General features: G+C 43.5%; 1 protein-coding gene across 1 annotated transcript; it reads right to left on the reverse strand.

Moving 5' to 3' along the window:
- Nucleotides 1–7,708: 7,708 nt before the first annotated feature.
- Nucleotides 7,709–22,893, reverse strand: LOC311095435 (uncharacterized protein). Its single transcript, XM_084133915.1, has 2 exons — nucleotides 22,775–22,893; nucleotides 7,709–9,524 (listed from the first exon to the last, which is right to left on the reverse strand). Exon 2 carries the CDS (start codon nucleotides 9,511–9,513, stop codon nucleotides 8,491–8,493), a length of 1,023 nt encoding a protein of 340 aa, XP_083990041.1. The 5' UTR covers nucleotides 9,514–9,524; nucleotides 22,775–22,893; the 3' UTR covers nucleotides 7,709–8,490.
- Between the last annotated feature and the right edge of the window lie 441 nt (nucleotides 22,894–23,334).

Raw genomic sequence — 23,334 nt, forward strand, 5'->3', positions numbered from 1 at the left:
TGGCTACATATTATAATAATGCTGTATTTAGATGGTTTCAGGCAAAAAAAATTTTTTTTTTTTTTTTCACAAAAAGTAGCATGTTAGGATATAACACTATAAGAATATATAATGTATGCACTGGAGAAACAAGGAAAGAGTTAAACAGAGTGTAACATGGAATGTATAAAAACTACTGTCATACTGTCAATGTTAGGGAGTAGGAGAGTGTTTTGTTTCTTGCTGTTGTCAAGATTCATTAATTTGTCAATTAAAGTTTATAAATTCTAACAACTTTGTGCCATGAATAAAATCTACATACCTGAGATGGGAAAATGTGTTTTATTAATTTTACCATTTTGTAAAAAAAATTACCCTAAATGCCTGTTGTCGCAAATTTGCAACATACCTAAATTTCTATTTATTTGTTGTGCAAAAGTGAAATTGATAATCTCAACATTATTTACCATCTACTTAAAGGCAAAAACACACATAATTTTTTTTTTTATATACAGCTATATAAATTCAGGCGTTAATGTACAGGAATAAATGACCCAAGACTTACTGAAACTTCCTACAAGTATATCAAGGAGTGGACATGGCTAATGAGCAGATGAGTGTCCCTCTGCTGCCACCTACTGACTTTAGTGCTCATTTACAGTCATTTTTGTGTTTGTTTTTCCTGCAGGTGAAAACAAGATGCATCCGTTTAAGCCTTTTACTTTATTTATCAGGGCTGTCAATTGTTTTGCCTGAGTTGGGTGATATATTTGTATGCTCTTAACATAGTAGCAAAAAAATGTGCAGTATGACTAGGCTACATTTAATAGAGTGCTAGGCTTTATAAAAACTAGTGTAGCTCTATTAAATAGTATATTTATGTTAAACGATTTTAAATTGAATGATTAATGACCTGTTCAGAATAAGTATAGCTGTAACCGGAAATCAGAAGTATGATAATTCATTTTAGTTTAAAATCCAGTAAGTTTTAAAGTGGTTTCTGAATGGTTAATTAATAGCCTTCTAAATGCAGCATCTATGAATGAACTTGAGGCATGCAGACCGGCTGCTGCAGGGCTTTAACAAATCTTAAACAAACAAATAATTATATGACCCACTTTTTCTGAATTTTACTAGCCCATTTTATTTGTCTCTCATCGTATACATGACAATACTTTTATCTATCATTGGGATACAAAATGTATGTACTTAACAGACATTCAGCATTATAGAAATAAATAAATCCAATGTAGCCCTAAGTAAACTGCCAAAATAAGATTATCTATAATGTCTATAACTGTAGCCTAAATGTATGAGAAAATAAGGAAAATTAGGCGGGCAGACGGGCAGACGGGCAGACGTGCAGACGGGCAGACGTACAGACGTAAGACGTGCAGACGTTATCCACACGTTAAATTCTAACGTGACGCCGTCGTCACGTCTGTAACGATCAACAGCTACACGTTATTGACGTGTCTACGTGACGTGATATTTGCGTGTACGTCTCCATATAAAACAAATGGAGACGTACACGCACGTATACACGTGTGTTATCAGTCGTGCTTGTCAGTCTCGTCGCCGAATGAAACATTTCGAGCGCCATAGTTCACGTCACGTCTGCCGATCCAGAGGCTGTTCACGTCACGTCTGCCGATCCAGAGGCTGTTCACGTCACGTCTGCCGATCCAGAGACTGTTCACGTCACGTCTGCCGATCCAGAGGCTGTTCACGTCACGCCTGCCGATCCAGAGGCTGTTCACGTCACGTCTGCCGATCCAGAGGCTGTTCACGTCACGCCTGCCGATCCAGAGGCTGTTCACGTCACGTCTGCCGATCCAGAGGCTGTTCACGTCACGTCTGCCGATCCAGAGACTGTTCACGTCACGTCTGCCGATCCAGAGGCTGTTCACGTCACGTCTGCCGATCCAGAGACTGTTCACGTCACGTCTGCCGAGCCAGAGACTGTTCACGTCACGTCTGCCGATCCAGAGACTGTTCACGTCACGTCTGCCGAGCCAGAGACTGTTCACGTCACGTCTGCCGAGCCAGAGACTGTTCACGTCACGTCTGCCGATCCAGAGACCGTTCAGGTCACGTCTGCCGATCCAGAGACCGTTCACGTCACGTCTGCCGATCCAGAGACCGTTCACGTCACGCCTGCCGATCCAGAGGCTGTTCACGTCACTTCTGCCGATCCAGAGGCTGTTCACGTCACGCCTGCCGATCCAGAGGCTGTTCACGTCACGTCTGCCGATCCAGAGGCTGTTCACGTCACGTCTGCCGATCCAGAGACCGTTCAGGTCACGTCTGCCGATCCAGAGACCGTTCACGTCACGTCTGCCGATCCAGAGACCGTTCACGTCACGCCTGCCGATCCAGAGGCTGTTCACGTCACTTCTGCCGATCCAGAGGCTGTTCACGTCACGCCTGCCGATCCAGAGGCTGTTCACGTCACGTCTGCCGATCCAGAGACCGTTCACGTCACGTCTGCCGATCCAGAGACCGTTCACGTCACGCCTGCCGATCCAGAGGCTGTTCACGTCACTTCTGCCGATCCAGAGGCTGTTCACGTCACGCCTGCCGATCCAGAGGCTGTTCACGTCACGTCTGCCGATCCAGAGGCTGTTCACGTCACTTCTGCCGATCCAGAGGCTGTTCACGTCACGTCTGCCGATCCAGAGGCTGTTCACGTCACTTCTGCCGATCCAGAGACTGTTCACGTCACGCCTGCCGATCCAGAGGCTGTTCACGTCAGCCGATCCAGAGGCTGTTCACGTCACGTCTGCCGATCCAGAGGCTGTTCACGTCACTTCTGCCGATCCAGCGACTGCTCACGTCACGTCTGCCGATCCAGAGACTGTTCACGTCACGTCTGCCGATCCAGAGGCTGTTCACGTCACTTCTGCCGATCCAGAGGCTGTTCACGTCACGCCTGTCGATCCAGAGACTGTTCACGTCACGTCTGCCGATCCAGAGGCTGTTCACGTCACGCCTGCCGATCCAGAGGCTGTTCACGTCTGCCGATCCAGAGGCTGTTCACGTCACGTCTGCCGATCCAGAGGCTGTTCACGTCTGCCGATCCAGAGGCTGTTCACGTCAGCCGATCCAGAGGCTGTTCACGTCAGCCGATCCAGAGGCTGTTCACGTCACGTCTGCCGATCCAGAGGCTGTTCACGTCACGCCTGCCGATCCAGAGGCTGTTCACGTCACTTCTGCCGATCCAGAGACTGCTTACGTCACGTCTGCCGATCCAGAGGCTGCTCACGTCAGCCGATCCAGAGGCTGTTCACGTCACGTCTGCCGATCCAGAGGCTGTTCACGTCACTTCTGCCGATCCAGAGACTGCTTACGTCACGTCTGCCGATCCAGAGGCTGCTCACGTCAGCCGATCCAGAGACTGCTCACGTCACGTCTGCCGATCCAGAGGCTGTTCACGTCACGTCTGCCGATCCAGAGGCTGCTCACGTCAGCCGATCCAGAGGCTGTTCACGTCACGTCTGCCGATCCAGAGGCTGCTCACGTCACGTCTGCCGATCCAGAGGCTGCTCACGTCACGTCTGCCGATCCAGAGGCTGCTCACGTCAGCCGATCCAGAGGCTGTTCACGTCACGTCTGCCGATCCAGAGGCTGTTCACGTCACGTCTGCCGATCCAGAGACTGTTCACGTCACGTCTGCCGAGCCAGAGACTGTTCACGTCACGTCTGCCGATCCAGAGACCGTTCACGTCACGTCTGCCGAGCCAGAGACCGTTCACGTCACGTCTGCCGATCCAGAGACCGTTCACGTCACGTCTGCCGATCCAGAGACCGTTCAGGTCACGTCTGCCGATCCAGAGACCGTTCACGTCACGTCTGCCGATCCAGAGGCCGTTCACGTCACGTCTGCCGATCCAGAGGCCGTTCACGTCACGTCTGCCGATCCAGAGGCCGTTCAGGTCACGTCTGCCGATCCAGAGGCCGTTCACGTCACGTCTGCCGATCCAGAGGCCGTTCACGTCACGTCTGCCGATCCAGAGACCGTTCAGGTCACGTCTGCCGATCCAGAGACCGTTCAGGTCACGTCTGCCGATCCAGAGACCGTTCACTTCACTTCTGCCGATCCAGAGGCCGTTCACGTCACGTCTGCCGATCCAGAGGCCGTTCACGTCACGTCTGCCGATCCAGAGGCTGTTCACGTCACGCCTGCCGATCCAGAGACTGTTCACGTCACGTCTGCCGATCCAGAGGCTGTTCACGTCACGTCTGCCGATCCAGAGGCTGTTCACGTCACTTCTGCCGATCCAGAGGCTGTTCACGTCACGCCTGCCGATCCAGAGGCTGTTCACGTCACGCCTGCCGATCCAGAGGCTGTTCACGTCACTTCTGCCGATCCAGAGGCTGTTCACGTCACGCCTGCCGATCCAGAGACTGTTCACGTCACGTCTGCCGATCCAGAGACTGTTCACGTCACGTCTGCCGATCCAGAGGCTGTTCACGTCACGTCTGCCGATCCAGAGGCTGTTCACGTCACGTCTGCCGATCCAGTGACTGTTCACGTCACTTCTGCCGATCCAGAGGCTGTTCACGTCAGCCGATCCAGAGGCTGTTCACGTCACGTCTGCCGATCCAGAGGCTGTTCACGTCACTTCTGCCGATCCAGCGACTGCTCACGTCACGTCTGCCGATCCAAAGACTGTTCACGTCACGTCTGCCGATCCAGAGGCTGTTCACGTCACTTCTGCCGATCCAGAGGCTGTTCACGTCACGCCTGTCGATCCAGAGACTGTTCACGTCACGTCTGCCGATCCAGAGGCTGTTCACGTCACGCCTGCCGATCCAGAGGCTGTTCACGTCTGCCGATCCAGAGGCTGTTCACGTCACGTCTGCCGATCCAGAGGCTGTTCACGTCAGCCGATCCAGAGGCTGTTCACGTCAGCCGATCCAGAGGCTGTTCACGTCACGTCTGCCGATCCAGAGGCTGTTCACGTCACGCCTGCCGATCCAGAGGCTGTTCACGTCACGTCTGCCGATCCAGAGGCTGCTCACGTCAGCCGATCCAGAGGCTGTTCACGTCACGTCTGCCGATCCAGAGGCTGTTCACGTCACTTCTGCCGATCCAGAGACTGCTCACGTCACGTCTGCCGATCCAGAGGCTGTTCACGTCACGTCTGCCGATCCAGAGGCTGCTCACGTCAGCCGATCCAGAGGCTGCTCACGTCACGTCTGCCGATCCAGAGGCTGCTCACGTCAGCCGATCCAGAGGCTGTTCACGTCACGTCTGCCGATCCAGAGGCTGTTCACGTCACTTCTGCCGATCCAGAGACTGCTCACGTCACGTCAGCCGATCCAGAGGCTGTTCACGTCACTTCTGCCGATCCAGAGACTGCTCACGTCACGTCAGCCGATCCAGAGGCTGTTCACGTCACTTCTGCCGATCCAGAGACTGCTCACGTCACGTCTGCCGATCCAGAGGCTGTTCACGTCACGTCTGCCGATCCAGAGGCTGTTCACGTCAGCCGATCCAGAGGCTGTTCACGTCAGCCGATCCAGAGGCTATTCACGTCACGTCTGCCGATCCAGAGGCTGTTCACATCACGTCTGCCGATCCAGAGGCTGTTCACGTCACGTCTGCCGATCCAGAGGCTGTTCACGTCACGTCTGCCGATCCAGAGGCTGTTCACGTCACTTCTGCCGATCCAGAGACTGCTCACGTCACGTCTGCCGATCCAGAGGCTTTTCACGTCAGCCGATCCAGAGGCTGTTCACGTCAGCCGATCCAGAGGCTGTTCACGTCACGTCTGCCGATCCAGAGGCTGTTCACGTCACGTCTGCCGATCCAGAGACTGCTCACGTCACGTCTGCCGATCCAGAGGCTGCTCACGTCACTTCTGCCGATCCAGAGGCTGTTCACGTCACGTCTGCCGATCCAGAGGCTGCTCACGTCACTTCTGCCGATCCAGAGGCTGTTCACGTCACGTCTGCCGATCCAGAGGCTGTTCACGTCACGTCTGCCGATCCAGAGACTGCTCACGTCACGTCTGCCGATCCAGAGGCTGCTCACGTCACTTCTGCCGATCCAGAGGCTGTTCACGTCACTTCTGCCGAGCCAGTGTCTCCGGACAAGATGGCCGCCACCGAACCAGTGTCTCAGGACAAGATGGTCTCTGCCGAGCCAGTGTCTGCGGACAAGATGGCCGCCGAACCAGTGTCTCAGGACAAGATGGTCGCCGCCACCGCCGAACCAGTGTCTCCGGACAAGATGGTCTCCGCCGAGCCAGTGTCTCCGGACAAAATGGCCGCCGCCGCCGAACCAGTGTCTCAGGACAAGATGGTCTCCGCCGAGCCAGTGTCTCCGGACAAGATGGCCGCCGCCGAGCCAGTGTCTCAGGACAAGATGGCCGCCGACAGGGCTGAACCTGAGCCCTCAGCAGAGATGGCCGGCAACACGCCTGAACCTGAGGCCTCAGCAGAGATAGCTGCTGCCACGGTGTCTGTTCCTGAGCCGGTGTCTGTTCCTTTCCCTGAGCCGGTGTCTGTTCCTGTTCCTGAGCCGGTGTCTGTTCCTGTTCCTGAGCCGGTGTCTGTTCCTGTGCAATGGCCGCCTGAAGGGTCGTCTCCGCCCTGGCCACCTGAAGGGTTGTCTCCTCCCTGGCCGTTGTCTCCTCCCTGGTCACCTGCACAGCCTGATCCGCCCTGGTCGCCTGTATAGCCTGATTCGCCCTGGCCTCCCGTCTGGCCGCAGTCTCCAGGTCCTCTTCCACTTCACGGGCCTGGCCCTCCATCCCGCCCCCGGGTCCTCCTCTGCTCCACCACTTTCCTGAACTGTTTTTCTGAGCGTCTGGAATCCGCTCCTTAAAGGGGGGGCTATGTAACGGTCACCAGCTGGAGTGCCCTTGAGAGCCACAAGAGGGCACTCCACACCAGACTCTCACATTCACTCACAGACTACATCTCCCATCATTCTCTGCCTGGACTCATCAGCACTCATTATCACGTTCACCTGTATCTCATCTTCTTGTTTAGTTCACCCCATATAAGCCTGGTTCACCTCTTCACTCACTGCGAAGTTTTGTATGTTGTTACACTGCACTCCTGAGCGTTTCTTCATGGTTTCTCGTTTCTCGGTTCCTGGATCCCCTGCCTGTTCCTCGGATTATTCTCCTGCCTCTGACCCCTGCCTGTGTTTCCTGGTTTGTTTGTTTTTTCATTTGGACTGCTTACCTGTGTTTTGACCATTGCCTGTTTCTTGGATTACGTGTCTGGATTAATCCTAATAAAGCTGCATTTGGATCCTCTACCCTCATGTCTCAGAGCGGTGCGTAACATACACACATTATTTCACCCACACCATTGGATTCCATAGTTGGGCCGACGAACATCATTATTGTGACAAATACATTTTAATAAAGACTGATATTTGTTTGTTTTCTGGCAGTATAGAAGAGGAAGAATGGCTGGAGTTTGGAAGAGAAGAAATGTTTGGGGATCTGGAATAAGGATTTTTACATTTATCCTTAATAAATTTCTTATTAGGGCAAAATATTTCTCACTTTAGATTCAGTCACACAAACGTCAAGGCAAGGCAAGTTTATTAATATAGCACACTTCATACACAATGGTAATTCAAAGTGCTTTACATAAAAATTATTTTAAAATAATCAAACTAATCACAACAAGTGCTTAGGAAATAAGAAGAACAAAGAATAAGACTGATTAAATTTGATTTAAAATGTAATTAAAATAATAAAAAGAGGACACATAGATGACAGACACTAATTAAGCTTTACATTTGCATAAATTCTCTTTATACATGAGCATTTATTTACTATGAATTAATAACTTCTTAATGTTTAGATGAACATTAACAACTTTAATACATGGTTTAAAATACATCAGATAGGTGTAGGCCCTATTTATCAAGTTGTTAACAAAGGATAAAAAAAAAAAAACATTATCTAAATCTTTATATATGAGCTAATTAAAAAATTAATTGTTAATTACAGTGACAATGAATGAAGAACTCACTATTGGTATATAGACTGTTTAATGTGTTTATAATACTATTAATAATACTAATATAACTGATGTGCTACCATGGAAGGGTGTAAGACAAAGTAATTTATAAAAATCTTATGATGATCTAAAATATATGATGATCTAAAATCTAAAATACAAAATGATTAATATAATTATTTAATGCAGATTATTGACAGTAGATTATTAAATATGCTGATACAGGTGAAGCCCAAAGTTTTACACAGAAAGCAAATAAAAAACAAGCTTTTTATGACTTATGCATCAAACATTTTAGTAGAATTCGATTGCAAATCTATAAGGAAAACTAATATACTATATAACGTAGCCTCTTTTGATAAATGACATGCGGCAGATCTGTCGGCATTTATTTTTAAAGCTGCATTTCTGTTTTTTTATTCCTATAATAAGTATTTTTTCATTTTATACTTTGTATGTGCTGTAATTAAACCAATGCTTGCAGCAAGTCAGAGTTAAGGTATTTTCTTGAAGCCGTGTTTAGGCAGACGGCAGCGGGACTTCAGGTGGAGGGTCCGGCTTATCGGTAATCTTCAAATCCTTGCAGAACAACACCGGTTCTGATCCGAGACCCAGCTGGAACTGCCACAGATACAAACGCTCATGTGGCTTCAGCTCAAATGATAGTTGCTCTTCCACTTCAGTCTCTTCATTCCAGCTTTCCTTCTCAGTGTTCACACTTGAACCTCCATATTCTGACGAAAAGGTGAACTGATACTTTGCAATTGATTCTGCAAGTATTCCAGCTGAGATCGTGGCTGACGCTTCTATCTTCCAGTTGTGTGTGATCTCGGACATCTTCTCCTTATTGTATCCAACCTTTTTAGTAACCTTCTTTTGCCATGTCACTGGTGTGGGACTGTCATTATCTACACTTTTAATGTTATCCCACTTGCTGAATGATGGGCCACTGGTTATGGACAGCCCTCCTGGCAGGAAGTTCAGAACATCGGGGTGAACGGAATAAACAGCAGTGCACTCATCTTTGTTGAGGTCGGTACCTTTGTAGTATTCAACTCCCCACTTTGAGAATGGCTTGAGGAAGTAGAAGTGACCTGGCAGACCCCAGTAATAGAGACCATCTCTCCAATTTGGATGCAGGGTAAATTCTTCAGAATCAGAATTTTTACTCAGGTCTGCTGTTCTTCTGTAAGTGCCCTTTCCCTGGTAGATGATGTAAAACAAGCCTAAGGCTCCCAGGTAATGGTCTCCGCCCTGACACTTGGGATGAAGGGGGAAGACTACAGAATCAGTGTCTTCTGTCAGGTCACTGACTCTGCGGTATTCATTACCCTTAATGGTGTAAAAGTAGTAATAGTCAGCAAAGTAATGGTCTCCATGTTGGCAGGCGGGGTGCAGAGCATGAATACTGAGGTCTGACCCTTTGTTGAAATTACTTGCCTTCATATAGCAGCCGAGATCAGAGCGGATTATGTAATAGTAGTAGCTTGATCCACAGAAATCAACTCCTTTTATTTTGTGCTTGGGAACAATACCTGCCATTTTGTCTTAACCTGCAACACAGGATAACAAATAAATAAATGTTCAGATCTAATGGTTTGCCATTAATTGTAATTGTTTTATAGATGGTTTTGAGCTATTTTCCCCCACACTCTTTAAATTAGTCAAGGTCACATGTGAAGATTCACTCCTTTAAATACAGCGCTATAGTGTAGCGCAGCAGTATGTGTAGAATAGTTGTGATTTGCTGTTTTCTTTAGCACTTTTGTGGAGGCATGTGGGCAGCAATATTCAATTTGAAATGTTATTTGCAAAATGACAATGCAATTAGTAAAATTGCAATGCATTTCTGTATTTAAATTTACATTTTCCATAGCATATGTGCAATGCTGCAGGTTGAAGCAGGGAAGGATGGAGGATCTACATGCAGCAGGAGTCTTTTATTTAAACAAACTCTAAACTTCAAGAACTCAGGAACAGAACAACCAACATACAAGGTTAACGACAGACTGAAACACAGGGCTTAAATACACACAACAGGTCAGGGAAACGAGACACAGCTGGGACAAATGAACTCATAATGACTAATTAACAAGGCAACAGGTGACAGGAATAACATCAATAACGCACATGGACAAACTGGGAATCACATGACAAGACAAGAACCAGGAACAAGAAACAAAACCCAAACTGTGACAATATGCAATGTTTAGAGCAAAATTATAATTCAAATTCAATAATATACTTTACATTTGCTATTTCCAACACTGCTTTTAACATATCATTTAAATATATATTTTAACGTTTTATAAGTTGCAAAATTCAAATGAAAATGTATTACAGAAATGATTAGATATTGTGATTACACTCACAGTTAAAGCTGCAGTCCGCAGTTTTTCCTCTTTGTCGCCATCTCTATTCGAAATCTGCAATTGCAGTTATTCGCCGAATTATCAACTTTACGCGAGTTGTGCCTCGGCATGGAGAATCGAGCTAAGGCAAGCAGATAGTTTTGAACACTGGCTGGTTATGTACTTGCTCAAAAATGTATTTTGGATAATTTTTAGTGCATAAATTACATTTATTTTACGTGCCAAGCCAAGTGTGTTGCATGCATGATGCATGCATAGGTTGTTTATCCAAATTCAACCAATCAAATGTGGCCTTACTATCTTTATACCCGCCTCCCCAGTAGGTGCTATTATGCTATTGGCTTGATCGGGCCCAAAGGGGAACCTAGTGGCTCAGAGCAGAGAGTGGAAAATAAAAACTAATGGCGGGAGTAGAGACAAGCGAGGAAAATGACAACAGCGAAGAACCTGTGGCTAAAAAGAACTGTACGTCTGAAATATGGCAATATTTGGCTTCAATAGAGAAGACGTGTCACAAATGCAGGTACTGTGTAAGGGGCCGTTCACATATCGCGTCTAAAAACGCCTGGAAAGGGCGGCCGCGCCGCTATCTCCTTTCCACAAGCGCTTGCGTCTGCCGTTGCTATGCAACCATGAACTTCGCTGAGCGCTTTCCATGATGACGAGGAAGTATCAGGAAAGGATTCATTGATTTCTAGCCCTTGTATTAGCTTCACTACTAGATATATTTATGGAGATGAGAAATAAAAACCCGCCCTGTACAGCTATGATCAGCTGTTCGGCCGAGCTTTCGATGTTGTTACGGAAAGGCCGAAGCTGATCGGTTGGTTATTGTCACATGACCTGCGGTGAGCTTGCGGCATTCTGAAAAGTTGAGATGTTCTTATCTCGTCGCGGCATAGAGTGCCGAAGTTATGACGTCACTTTGTAGGCCAAAACGCGGAAGTGAGTTAGCATTTTAGCACTACCGGTTCCCTCGCCCTAAAGTCTATGGGTTTTTTGAATGGGTTTTTGCTAAATCGCCTGAAATAAGGTCTGTGGTTAACAAAGCCTCTAAATATTTTCACGTTTTGATCTATGGCATAAAACACACCAGTTATAACCTGCTTGTGATTTTTTTAAACTTTATTGTGTCTTAAAAACGGTGGTTGCTAACAAGTTGCTAAAAGGGACTACATATCTTTTGGCGGGGACTTTAGACGTCATCATGACAAACATGAAATCTCTCACGAGCCCGCGTTTCAGCTTCACGTTCAGCTTCACGTTCTTAGAAGTTTACCTTTCAGTTAATATAGCCTACATAACGTTATTTTTGTTTTGTCCCGAGATGCAACCACAAGTCATCGAATGAAATCTCGTTTGTTTTCCGTCCGATGTTACCCAGCGGAGACGGGTTCGTGCCAGATGGAGTAAAAAAGGCTAGCAGTAGCAAGAATAAATGTTTTTCATAACCAAATCAACAGCTAAAATACCTTTTGTCTTTGTCTTAAAATATCTAAAAGCTTGTTTACTTTGCCACTGTTTAATAGATTAGATCCGCTGCAGTTTTATTAAAGGCTAACGTTACGTTAAGAAATGTGTTTAATTAAAATATTCAAAATAATACCTGGTTTATTGACTTTTATTGTAACTTGTTTGGATATAATTATAGAAAGGGTGGGTCCTGCACCTTGTGAACTTGGCTTTTACCCACCTATAATAATATGATTGTATTTGTAAACAGCATTACCGGCAGTTAAGGCAGGTAATGATATTAATCTTTGTTATTTTAGTAGTAAATGTTAACTATATTTAATGTGCTATATAAACGTGGACAATTCCCAGAGAACACGCTGATATGTATAGCCTTAATGCACTGTAAGTTGCCTGTCTGACAAATACACAAATTAAATGTTAAACTATTGTATACTACTTGTATACTATTGTAACTACACTCCAGTCAGCTCACAGTAATGTGAATGTGAGATATAATTTACTACACTGGCTCTCACATTGGGGCTTGTGGATTACCAGGTAAAAATATATAGAAAATGTTAACAAAATGAGTATATGGTTTATTTAGGGAACATATATAGTTTAATTATAATGTATTATAATAAGCATTTCCTATTGACAATTCTCTTTAAATTCAACATATATAATTATATATAACTATTATATTAAATGTTTGGAATTTAACTGTGTTATGCTTGTTCAGAGATTATTTGTATAGTTATCTTAAATACATAGAACACTATTATAACTCCTCTATCTCTCCCTAGTTTTACTTACTCGATTAACCTTGTCCCTCATGCTGGCCCTTACAATACCGGCAAGTAAACCAGAATCTAAGCTGCACTGTTCATGTCCAGATTTATAGTGGTTCTCTCCTCGATCTATCGTCTAAGAAAAAGGACATAAGATTGGAAATTGATACGGCCATAACGTTAGTGCTTCTGAGATGGTAAAAGCGCATTTTTTCCTGGCGAATTAGCAAATGGTATGCAAACATACAATCAAACATAATACAGTGAAAGATAATCTTTAAAGTTTATTTGGGGCACAATGATCAGGCATAATAATCTTAATCACAAAGAAAATAATATTAAAGGAGAAGTTCACTTTCAAAAAAACTTTTGCTGATAATTTACTCACCCCCATGTCATCCAAGATGTCCATGTCTTTCTTTCTTCAGTCGCAAAGAAATTAAGGTTTTTGATGAAAACATTCCAGGATTTCCCCCCATGTAATGGATTCTATTGGGACCCAAACGGTAGAAGGTCCAAATGACAGTTTAAGTGCAGCTTCAAAGGGCTTTAAACGATACCAGACGATGAATAAGGGTCTTATCTAGCGAAACGATCGGTCATTTCCAAAATAAATAAAAAAGTTTAAGTTTTATAAGCACAAACGCTCGCCTTGCTCTGTTCTGTGATGCGCGTTCGTGACGTCACGTAATACGCAATTACGTTGAAAAGGTCACGCTTGACGTGTTTACAAATGTGCAGAAGGAGGACCATATACACATTTTCAAATGTATTTGTGTCAGTTTATCGTTTAAAATGCCCATTTCGTGTGCGTATCCTGGGTGTTTTAATATTAAAAAGCCAAAAAGAACATTTTCTTCAGGACAGAAATTTTTCAAACGTGACCTTTTCAACGTAATTGCGTATTACGTGATGTCACGAACGCGCATCACAGAACAGAGCAAGGCGAACATTTGTGCTTATAAAACTTAAACTTTTTTATTTATTTTGGAAATGACCGATCGTTTCGCTAGATAAGACCCTTATTCATCATCTGGTATCGTTTAAAGCCCTTTGAAGCTGCACTTAAACTGTCATTTGGACCTTCTACCGTTTGGGTCCCAATAGAATCCATTACATGGGGGGAAATCCTGGAATGTTTTCATCAAAAACCTTAATTTCTTTGCGACTGAAGAAAGAAAGACATGGACATCTTGGATGACATGGGGGTGAGTAAATTATCAGCAAAAGTTTTTTTGAAAGTGAACTTCTCCTTTAAGGTTTATATAAACTAACAAAATAACAAACGAATAAATAAAACATTAACAAAAGATAAAAAAAAAATCTCAGAGAGGCACGCATAAACAAAATTAGTTTCTAACATTTTTTGAAAAACAGAATGGGCAATATTTCTCATGAAAAAGTGGATAAGTGTTCATACCATAGACTGTAAAAAATAGGTTCATACACAGCGCAGATCATAATGAGCGAGCGTGTTTTTTAAATAAAGTTTGAGGAAGCTTGATGATGACGTTGATCCGCGACCATGGTGTGCTGTAGTCCGTTTATAGCCTACCGTTAGCATTTTATATCTGACGGCTTTATTTAGGCTTCAAAATGTATACATTTTGGATTAACTTGTAAAGATTATCTTGATAGACAAAACGTGTTAGGGTCACAACTCTTTGTTGAACACAGATCTTATTTTTTGCGATTTTCCAAAAGTCTATGGGGAAAATGCATTGCTTTTCGATCGAGGGAACCCATGCGCGCTAACTTCCGGGTTGTCCTACAAAATGACGTCATAACTTCGGCACTCTATAGCTACTACAACACAGGTGATACTAAATAAACCAATCAAAATCCTCTGGAAGTTTGTACAGCCCACTTGCGGCTAAAGCTCCACCCACTTGCTGCTACCCACCCATTTGCAGCTGGCTCCGACCTCCGTTTATACCCTACTCCTTTTAACAGTGGTTTTAACCGCTCCCGCTCCCTTCCACTAGATGGGGCGTGACGTCATAAGAGGAACTCACTAGTAGAGTTACCGTACGCTAGCAGCTATATTCGCCTTACATAACTTCAGAAAAGTTGGTTTATTTGATAAAAAAAATGATGGATAAAATAACTCAATTGTAAACATACTCGTGTGTGCTGACTTCAAGGGGACCGTGATCCTGCCTGAAATGAGAATACGCTATTCGCAAAACAAACGGGTTCAGGCACGTCAGATCAGCCGGTCGCAGGTCGAGCTGTTCCACTAAACTCCTAAACGCGCTCACCTCACGGCAGCACACACTCTCCACATTCAACTGGGTGGCATAGCCCACACAAACACAGTGATGGGGACATCAATCTCTCTTTTTCTTTTCTGACAATAAACATCGCTAATTAAATCGTGAGAAATTGATAACGCGTGGATTGAGGAAGGGTATTACATGACGTTTGAGGCGTCGATGAGACTAGCGATTGGTGCCTGTGCAGTGTGTTCATCTCTAACGTTACAGCTCTGATTTGGACTGACTTACTGTAAGTAAATAATGTCTTCAGTCGTTGTCCCTCCTTGCTATTCTACATGACGGCGATATTTTGAAAAGACTTGCTTGTTCCGTTATATTATCCGGGTTAAGTTTGCACCAGGTTAGACTAGACTAGCTCTAACGTAGCTAACGCTACTCACCAGGACACCTGGCCAACCCTCCACTAATTCTCCTCACACCAAGCATTAATAACTCTTTGAGTGCCATGGCTCCCCTCTCTCACGCCTGACCGGTTAAAAATTGTAGGGCCGTGGTCCATAAAGAATTTGATGGTTTCCCACATCCTCAGTCGTTCTCCAAACAGCCGTAATACAGTGGGAATCTAGCGGAGTATGGGTTGCGAGTGCCTCTTGTGACGTCATCACCCAGTAACTGAAAAAACACGCTACCTTTGAAGAAACCCCAATAAATGTTATTTTAACGCATTTTAAGACAGAAATAATTAAATATATACATATAGAGCACTTTAATTTACACATTAATTGGCTGTGGTGGTTAACCTGCAACTTACACTTTAAATGTCTTGTTACCAACATTCTACCAACACACTCTGTGCGTTCAACAGAAGAAAGCCATACAGGTTTGGAACCAAGTGAAAGTGAGTAAATGCTTACATGATTTTTTTTTAAGTGAACTACCCCTATAAGTATCTTTTTATGTTCATTAGAGTTATATGAGTAAGTGATAAAGAATGATTTATAGGGATAGTTCACTTTGAAATTAAATTTTGGCATGTTTTAGCTTACCTTAAGGGAATCCAAGATGTAGGTGTCTTTGTTTCTGAAGTAGTTTAAATTTTGATATTTTTAGGTCAAACTGTTCTTGTCTGTCAGTCAGTCATATAATGCAGGTCTATGGTCACTACCTGAAAGAGCACGATTGTTGTCACGATTTGTTATGATTTCTCTTACATTATGAGCGTGCTTTTTGACGTGCCTACATTTGTAATTAAAACATTTTGGTCAGCAGTAAAAATTATCTAACGAACAGTTCTGTTTAAAAATCCGTACTGAAATCGAACCAAAAGCCTCGTACAGAATGGTTCAATACGTGTATCGTTACACCCCTAAAATATATATATATATATATACACGCATGTATGTATATGTGTGTGTGTGTGTGTGTGTATATATATATAATTAGTGCATCACCATTATGCAGGCAAAAATTTTCAATTATTGATATTAATTTATTAATAATATTGATAGAAATTATTGTCTATATTGATCTAAATTATATAGTCTCAATCTATATTCTGTTAACTCTATATTGGCCAGCTCTAGTGTGCATCCTAGCAAAAGTGAATGACTGTAATTAGTTAAAAATGATTGTCAACAATGCTTTTCTTGAGCAAATTTTTTTTTCTTTTTCTCATTTGGCAGACGCAGTGATGACCAACTTTCCTTCGGCGACTGAATGGGAAATAAAAGATGCAATTTCTGGTCATTTTAAACAAGCACCAGGGAGAGCAGGGGGTGGTGGTTATGGATATAAAGCTAACAATTAATTCTTAAAAATTTTAGTATCTTAAGTTGTTTTACATATTTTCCAATATTTTATTTGTTCATTTTTATGTTTGAATGTTGTCTAAGTTGTTAATATAATTGTTCTAAATAAATCCCTTTATAATCAATTAGTTTGGATGGATTTTCATTTATGAGAACCTGTTATATTTGAGTGAAAAGAATCCTTATGCCTCATTTTGATGTCTATTACATGTATATGTAGTGTAATTGATGACTAGTCTATTCTTGGGCTATGGTTACACGTCTATTAGATTTTCACTGACAGCCCAAAATCAGCCTTGTTTTAGCCTAGACCCATATTGCCTGTCTATTAGACGTATATATGTAGTCGTTTAATAGCTGTCTAATTGATGACTGGTCTATTTTTGGGTTATGGTTAGACGTCTATTAGACGTATAAATATAGTCATTCAATAGCTGTCTAATTGTCTATTCTTGGGCTGTGGTTAGACGTCTATTAGACGTATGTAGTCATTCAATAGCTGTCTATTCTTGGGCTATGTTTAGACGTCTATTAGATTTTCACTGACAGCCCAAAATTAGCCTTGTTTTAGCCTAGACGTCTGGGCTGTGTTTTGACGGCTATTAGACGTCTATTAGACGCAAAATTGCTTGCTGGGTGAGGTCACTTCGAATCAGGCAACTTACGATCAATGCGGCAAATCTCGTGTTCAAGTTTAAGATGAATCTGAGGTGAAATCCTTGTGGGGAACGAATTCCTCTTGCTAAATTCCCGATTGCACGGTTCCTTGTGAGATGATGTTGTTTGCCTGCCGAATTTACCCATTTAATTAGCTCCTGAGAAACGCGATAGCTGCTGATAATACTGAAGGAGCTTATGTATATGGTGATAGGCCAGGTGTCGTATTCCTAGGTAGATGTGGATCAGCTGATGCGAGCTTGGCTAACGTGACTTGCTAGAACTAACGCTACGCTTGATTTCAGTCAAATCAAGTGAAAGTTCGTGTTCTCAGGCTGCAGGCGTTTGAAGACTGATTACTACTCTGATACAGTAGACCATAGATATCATAAAGGCTAAGGGCCCTATTTTAACGATCTGAAATGCAAGTGTCAAGCGAAAAACGCAAGTAACTCTGTGGGCGGGTCTTGGCGCTGTTGCTATTTTCCCGGCGGGATGAATGACTCTTGCGCCAGGCACATATCTAAAATGTGTTGGTCTGAAGTAGCTTCATTATTCATAGGTGTGGTTTGGGCGTAACGTGAAATAAACCAATCAGAGCGTCATCTCACATTCCCTTTAAGAGCAGGCGCGCTTTTTCCATACCGGATTCCTATTATAACGGCGGATTTGCCAGGCGCGCGCCAGGAGCGGTTCACAGCCGAGGAGAGCAACGTTCTCGTCACGGCCGTAAAAGAGAGAAGTGACATTGGGGATGGAGAAACACGCCCAAATTAACTTCGGTTAAACAGGCGTATGATAATTTGGGTAAATGTGTAAGCTAGATGTATGCTTTTATAATAAATTTAAATAATAAATCTATCTATCTATCTATCTATCTATCGTAATAATGTATGATTTGCAAAAATGAAAACTGCTGCTTCTGTGTAGATGAGAGAATCAAAGTGTATGCGCGTTGTGCACACGCTACATTGATTATGGCCAAGCATGCGCCCTTAAAATAGCATATGAATAACATGCGCAACGCGCCACTGACTTTAAACTCTTTTTTCCTGCTTAGTGGCGCAATTGTTTTCTAAACCTGCAAAAGAGCATGAAGGAACGTTTGCGCCGGAACACGCCTCCTTTTTTGCGCTGAACCGCCCAGGGAGCGCAAGTTCATTCCCTAGTTTAGCGACGTGCTTCTGTGGAGGGAAAAGCGCGCTTTGCGCGGGTGCAAAATAGGAATGATACATGCGTCGGTGTACAAAGTCAATTGCGCTGGGTGCAAGATAGGGCCCTAGATGTCTTAAGGCGGAGTCACTTCCGGCATCACCGGCGGCCATCTTAACACAGTGAAGCTGTGAATTAAGGTGAGTGATCAGCATGCACACAAATCTTCTTATCTCGCTGAAATCTTGACGGATTTGCAAACGGTTTGGTTTCTTACAAACGTTATTAACGTGGCTATAATTCCGAATGCTTGAACATGTATGTTATAATTATTCATATGTATGCAGTGTATGTATGTAGTGTCATAACTACATCTCTGACGTTTATAACAAACCAAACCGTTTGAAAATCGGTAGAAAATTGAGCAAGTTATGGTTATTTAAAAGTACATGCACCATGTTACGAGTGAGCGAGCACCCTGTGGTAAGATGGCTGCCGTGTGCGGACGTCGACCTCCATTGGCCAGCAGCGCGCACGAGACATCTAGCCTTTATTTGATATCTATGCAGTAGACACGTAAGTACATTGTTCATAGATTTATCCACTATTAATAACATTCAATGTATAAAATGAATGAAAGAAAAGCAACAAGTTTGCGATTGTTTGTTTCATGATCTCAGTGAAAGTACTGAAGTCTGCCCTGATATATCTGCTCTGCCGACACTGGCAGGGTTTTCTTTTTGTTTTTTAGATAAACTTCCAAGAATCTTTAGGACTTCCTAAATGTCAAACATCACAGTATATTCTTTATATCCACCATTGCTGATTTCAACTGTTTTTTTGACTACTCGTTTTTCGACTAATCTGTCTACTTTAACACTTTATTGCGCTTCAAATTCTTATCTGTATTTCTGACTAGTTTATTTTTCCTTATAAGATTCCTAATTTCCTAAATAGACTTTGCTAATTGTTGTCTGAGTACAGTATTCTGGTTGTAGAGTATTTTGCGAATCATGAATGATTTTGTGTCTATGTGGCTCAGAGCAAAATCTACAACCTGTAGAATTAAATAACATCAGGCATGCATTACTGTAATCTTTAGATGATATATTATGCTATTCGAATAAATATATGTCATCATACGCCATTGTTTCAAAGCAGCTTTACAGAAAATGCATGTGTCTACATTATAATTTAGTGTGCTCTGCTATCAGAGGTGACTGTCCATGTAGCCGAATGTATTTCAGAAATACACATAAAAATGTTGGTTTTCCAATAAAAACAGTCTCTGAGAAACTGAGAAATCGTCCCCCACATATTGTCCCCTTAACCCAGTGGTTCTCAAAGTGTGGGGCGGCCCCGCTGGTGGGGAATAGAAACGTGAAAGGTGGGGCGCGCCAAACGAGAGGAAATTTGACTTTTTATGCCTTTATTCACAACGGCTCCTTGACGCCCGCAAATGAGATCCCAATCTCCCAGAATCGCGCACTAGACTAGAGAGTGACTGCGCGCGCATGTGTGTGTGTGTGTGTGTGTGTGTGTATGTGTGACTATAAATGCAGCGTGTGTGAGAGCAAACCGCCCTTATAGCTGTGTGTTGCCGCTTACTAGACCGATCACCCCTGGGGGCGACACCAAGTATTACAGGAATTCCCCTCCCCACCCCCAAAATAATGATTGACATGACGTCGGCATATTAATTTTAGCGGAACAAACTTTTGCGCCCATAGATATGTGTAGCTATATCTATATTTCGGTAGAAGGCTAGTGTGGGCAGTAAATAAACTGTGCAATGCAAAACAGGCTCACTGCAGCCACTAATGCAGGGATAAATAGACCTGTCTTGCCAAATGGATTTATCTTTTTTTCTTTTTTAACAGATTGCAAAGTGGCACTTTTATTGCTTTTCTATTTTTGAACTTGATACACATTTTGACACAGCTGCACTTTTATTTTCTCTATTTTTGAACTTGATACACATTTTGACACAGCTGCACTTTTATTTTCTCTATTTTTGAACTTGATACACATTTTGACACAGCTGCACTTTTATTTTCTCTATTTTTGAACTTGATACACATTTTGACACAGCTGCACTTTTATTTCCTCTATTTTTGAACTTGCTGTTATTTGATGTAGATAGTTAGTTTGTATTTAGATATAACTTACTATACTGATACTACTTGTTAATTCAATAAATTTGAACATTTTATTTCTTTAGCATGCTGGGGCGATGGGGGCAGGTGGGGCTTGAAAATTCCCCCTTGTCCAAAGTGAGGAATTATCGAAAAAGTTTAAGAACCACTGGGTTAGTGTGTGTGTGTGTGTGTGTGTGTGTGTGTGTGTGTGTGTGTGTGTGTGTGTGTGTGTGTGATTGGCAGGTTTAGGAGTCGGGTTAGTGTGTGTGTGTGTGTGTGTGTGTGTGTGATTGGCAGGTTAAGGAGTCGGGTTAGTGTTTGTGTGTGTGTGTGTGTGTGTGATTGGCAGGTTTAGGAGTCGGGTTAGTGTGTGTGTGTGTGTGTGTGTGTGATTGGCAGGTTTAGGAGTCGGGTTAGTGTTTGTGTGTGTGTGTGTGTGTGTGTGTGATTGGCAGGTTTAGGAGTCGGGTTAGTGTGTGTGTGTGTGTGTGTGTGTGTGTGTGTGATTGGCAGGTTTAGGAGTCGGGTTAGTGTATGTGTGTGTGTGTGTGTGTGTGTATGTGTGTGTGATTGGCAGGTTTAGAAGTCGGGTTAGTGTTTGTGTGTGTAATTGGCAGGTTTAGGAATCGGGTTAGTGTGTTTGTGTGTGTGTGTGTGTGTGTGTGTGTGTGATTGGCAGGTTTAGAAGTCGGGTTAGTGTTTGTGTGTGTGTGTGTGTGTGTGATTGGCAGGTTTAGGAATCGGGTTAGTGTGTGTGTGTGTGTGTGTGTGTGTGTGATTGGCAGGTTTAGGAGTCGGGTTAGTGTATGTGTGTGTGTGTGTGTGTGTGTGTGTATGTGTGTGTGATTGGCAGGTTTAGAAGTCGGGTTAGTGTTTGTGTGTGTGTGTGTGTGATTGGCAGGTTTAGGAGTCGGGTTAGTGTGTGTGTGTGTGTGTGTGTGTGTGTGTGTGTGTGATTGGCAGGTTTAGGAGTCGGGTTAGTGTGTGTGTGTGTGTGTGTGTGTGTGTGTGTGATTGGCAGGTTTAGGAGTCGGGTTAGTGTATGTGTGTGTGTGTGTGTGTGTGTGTGTGTGATTGGCAGGTTTAGAAGTCGGGTTAGTGTTTGTGTGTGTGTGTGTGTGATTGGCAGGTTTAGGAATCGGGTTAGTGTGTGTGTGTGTGTGTGTGTGTGTGTGTGTGTGTGTGAGTGTGATTGGCAGGTTTAGAAGTCGGGTTAGTGTTTGTGTGTGTGTGTGTGTGATTGGCAGGTTTAGGAATCGGGTTAGTGTGTGTGTGTGTGTGTGTGTGTGTGTATGTGTGTGTGTGTGTGTGTGTGTGTGATTGGCAGGTTTAGGGGTCGGGTTAGTGTGTGTGTGAGTGTGTGTGTGTGTGTGTGTGTGTGTGTGTGTGTGTGTGATTGGCAGGTTTAGGGGTCGGGTTAGTGTAGGGGGATTGATTATACAGTTTGTACATTAGTAAAACCATTACGCCTATGGAGAGTCCCCGTAAACCACATACTGTATCCAAGTGTGTGTGTGTGTGTGTGTGTGTGTATGTGTGTGAGAGAGCGATTGTGTGTAAGTGTGAGAGAGTGTGAGTGCAAGAGTGAGTTTTGTGTTTCTACCCCTGCCGTTCCCGCACAAGATTGCAATTCTTAAATGTGATCTAACAAAGCTAAAGAGGAAATATTAACCATATTTAACCATATTTGCTGTTTATATTGCTTGTAATTGGGATGAAGTAAACATCTGTTGAGTATTTTAACATAAATTGTTTGATTATGTTGAATTAAAAACCCCAAAATGCAGCGGGTCCACCAGACCCACAAACACTGGTTGGATAACTAAAATATGAACAAGGGTTAATAAAGACGAACAAAGGAGCTTTTCGTTGAAAGCTTTAATGCAGAACAGCAGTAACATCAGGCACAGCAGTCAATACACAGCTCTTATATTTCCTCATACGCACTTCATAAACTCTCCTCATTAACCCTGTAAATGCTGATGCTGAAGAACACAGCAATTCACAACTATTACAGACAGACTTCTGCACTACAGTATAGTGACTATATACAGGAGTGCTGAGAGAAAATAAATGGCAGGGTGAGCTTTATTTTAACAGGAAAATCAGTTCTTACAGTGGTCATTTGTGATAATGTGAGTTTCCATCGATCAAACATCATAAGGCAATGGTTTGTGACCCACCCGAGGATTCTCATAGAATTCCTCCTACCTTATTCTTCATTCCTTAACCCAATTGAGGAGTTCTTTTCAGCATGAGGTGGAAGGTGTCAGATCGTCACACACACACACACAGATGACCCTGCTGGCTGCAGTGGATGCAGCATGTGTGAGGACAGTAGACGCCTGCAGAGGATGGATCAGGCATTCCAAAAGATTCTTTCCATGTTGCATTGGAAGGGAAAATATCCGGTGTGATGTGGAATATGTGGGCCGACAGACAGTAACATCTGGATGTGTAGAGACAGCACTAGAGCAGTGCTGCGGGCAAAGTTGTGCCTTACGGGTGTTTCCTGTGTTTCTTTATCATTTTTTTGCAGTTTGTACAAATTGTTCTGAGAAATGCACTTATTATTTTGCACATGTTAGGGATGATGTGAAAAACGCACTGAGAAAAACTGTAAGAGCTGGCCATAGAGTGTTTTTCTACTTATTAGAAATTAGGTCTTTATAGGCCTCTGAAGTAGTAATATGTGACATAAAAAAGAAAGAAAGAAAGAAATATACAGTATCAGATAGATAGATAGATAGATAGATAGATAGATAGATAGA

Source organism: Abramis brama, assembly GCF_963993115.1.
Source record: "Abramis brama genome assembly, chromosome: 13".
Taxonomy (NCBI): Eukaryota; Metazoa; Chordata; class Actinopteri; order Cypriniformes; family Leuciscidae; genus Abramis; species Abramis brama.

Excerpts from the sequence above, each read along its gene's own strand:
- LOC311095435 (XM_084133915.1), bottom strand. The coding sequence starts at position 9,513 with ATGGCAGGTATTGTTCCCAAGCACAAAATAAAAGGAGTTGATTTCTGT.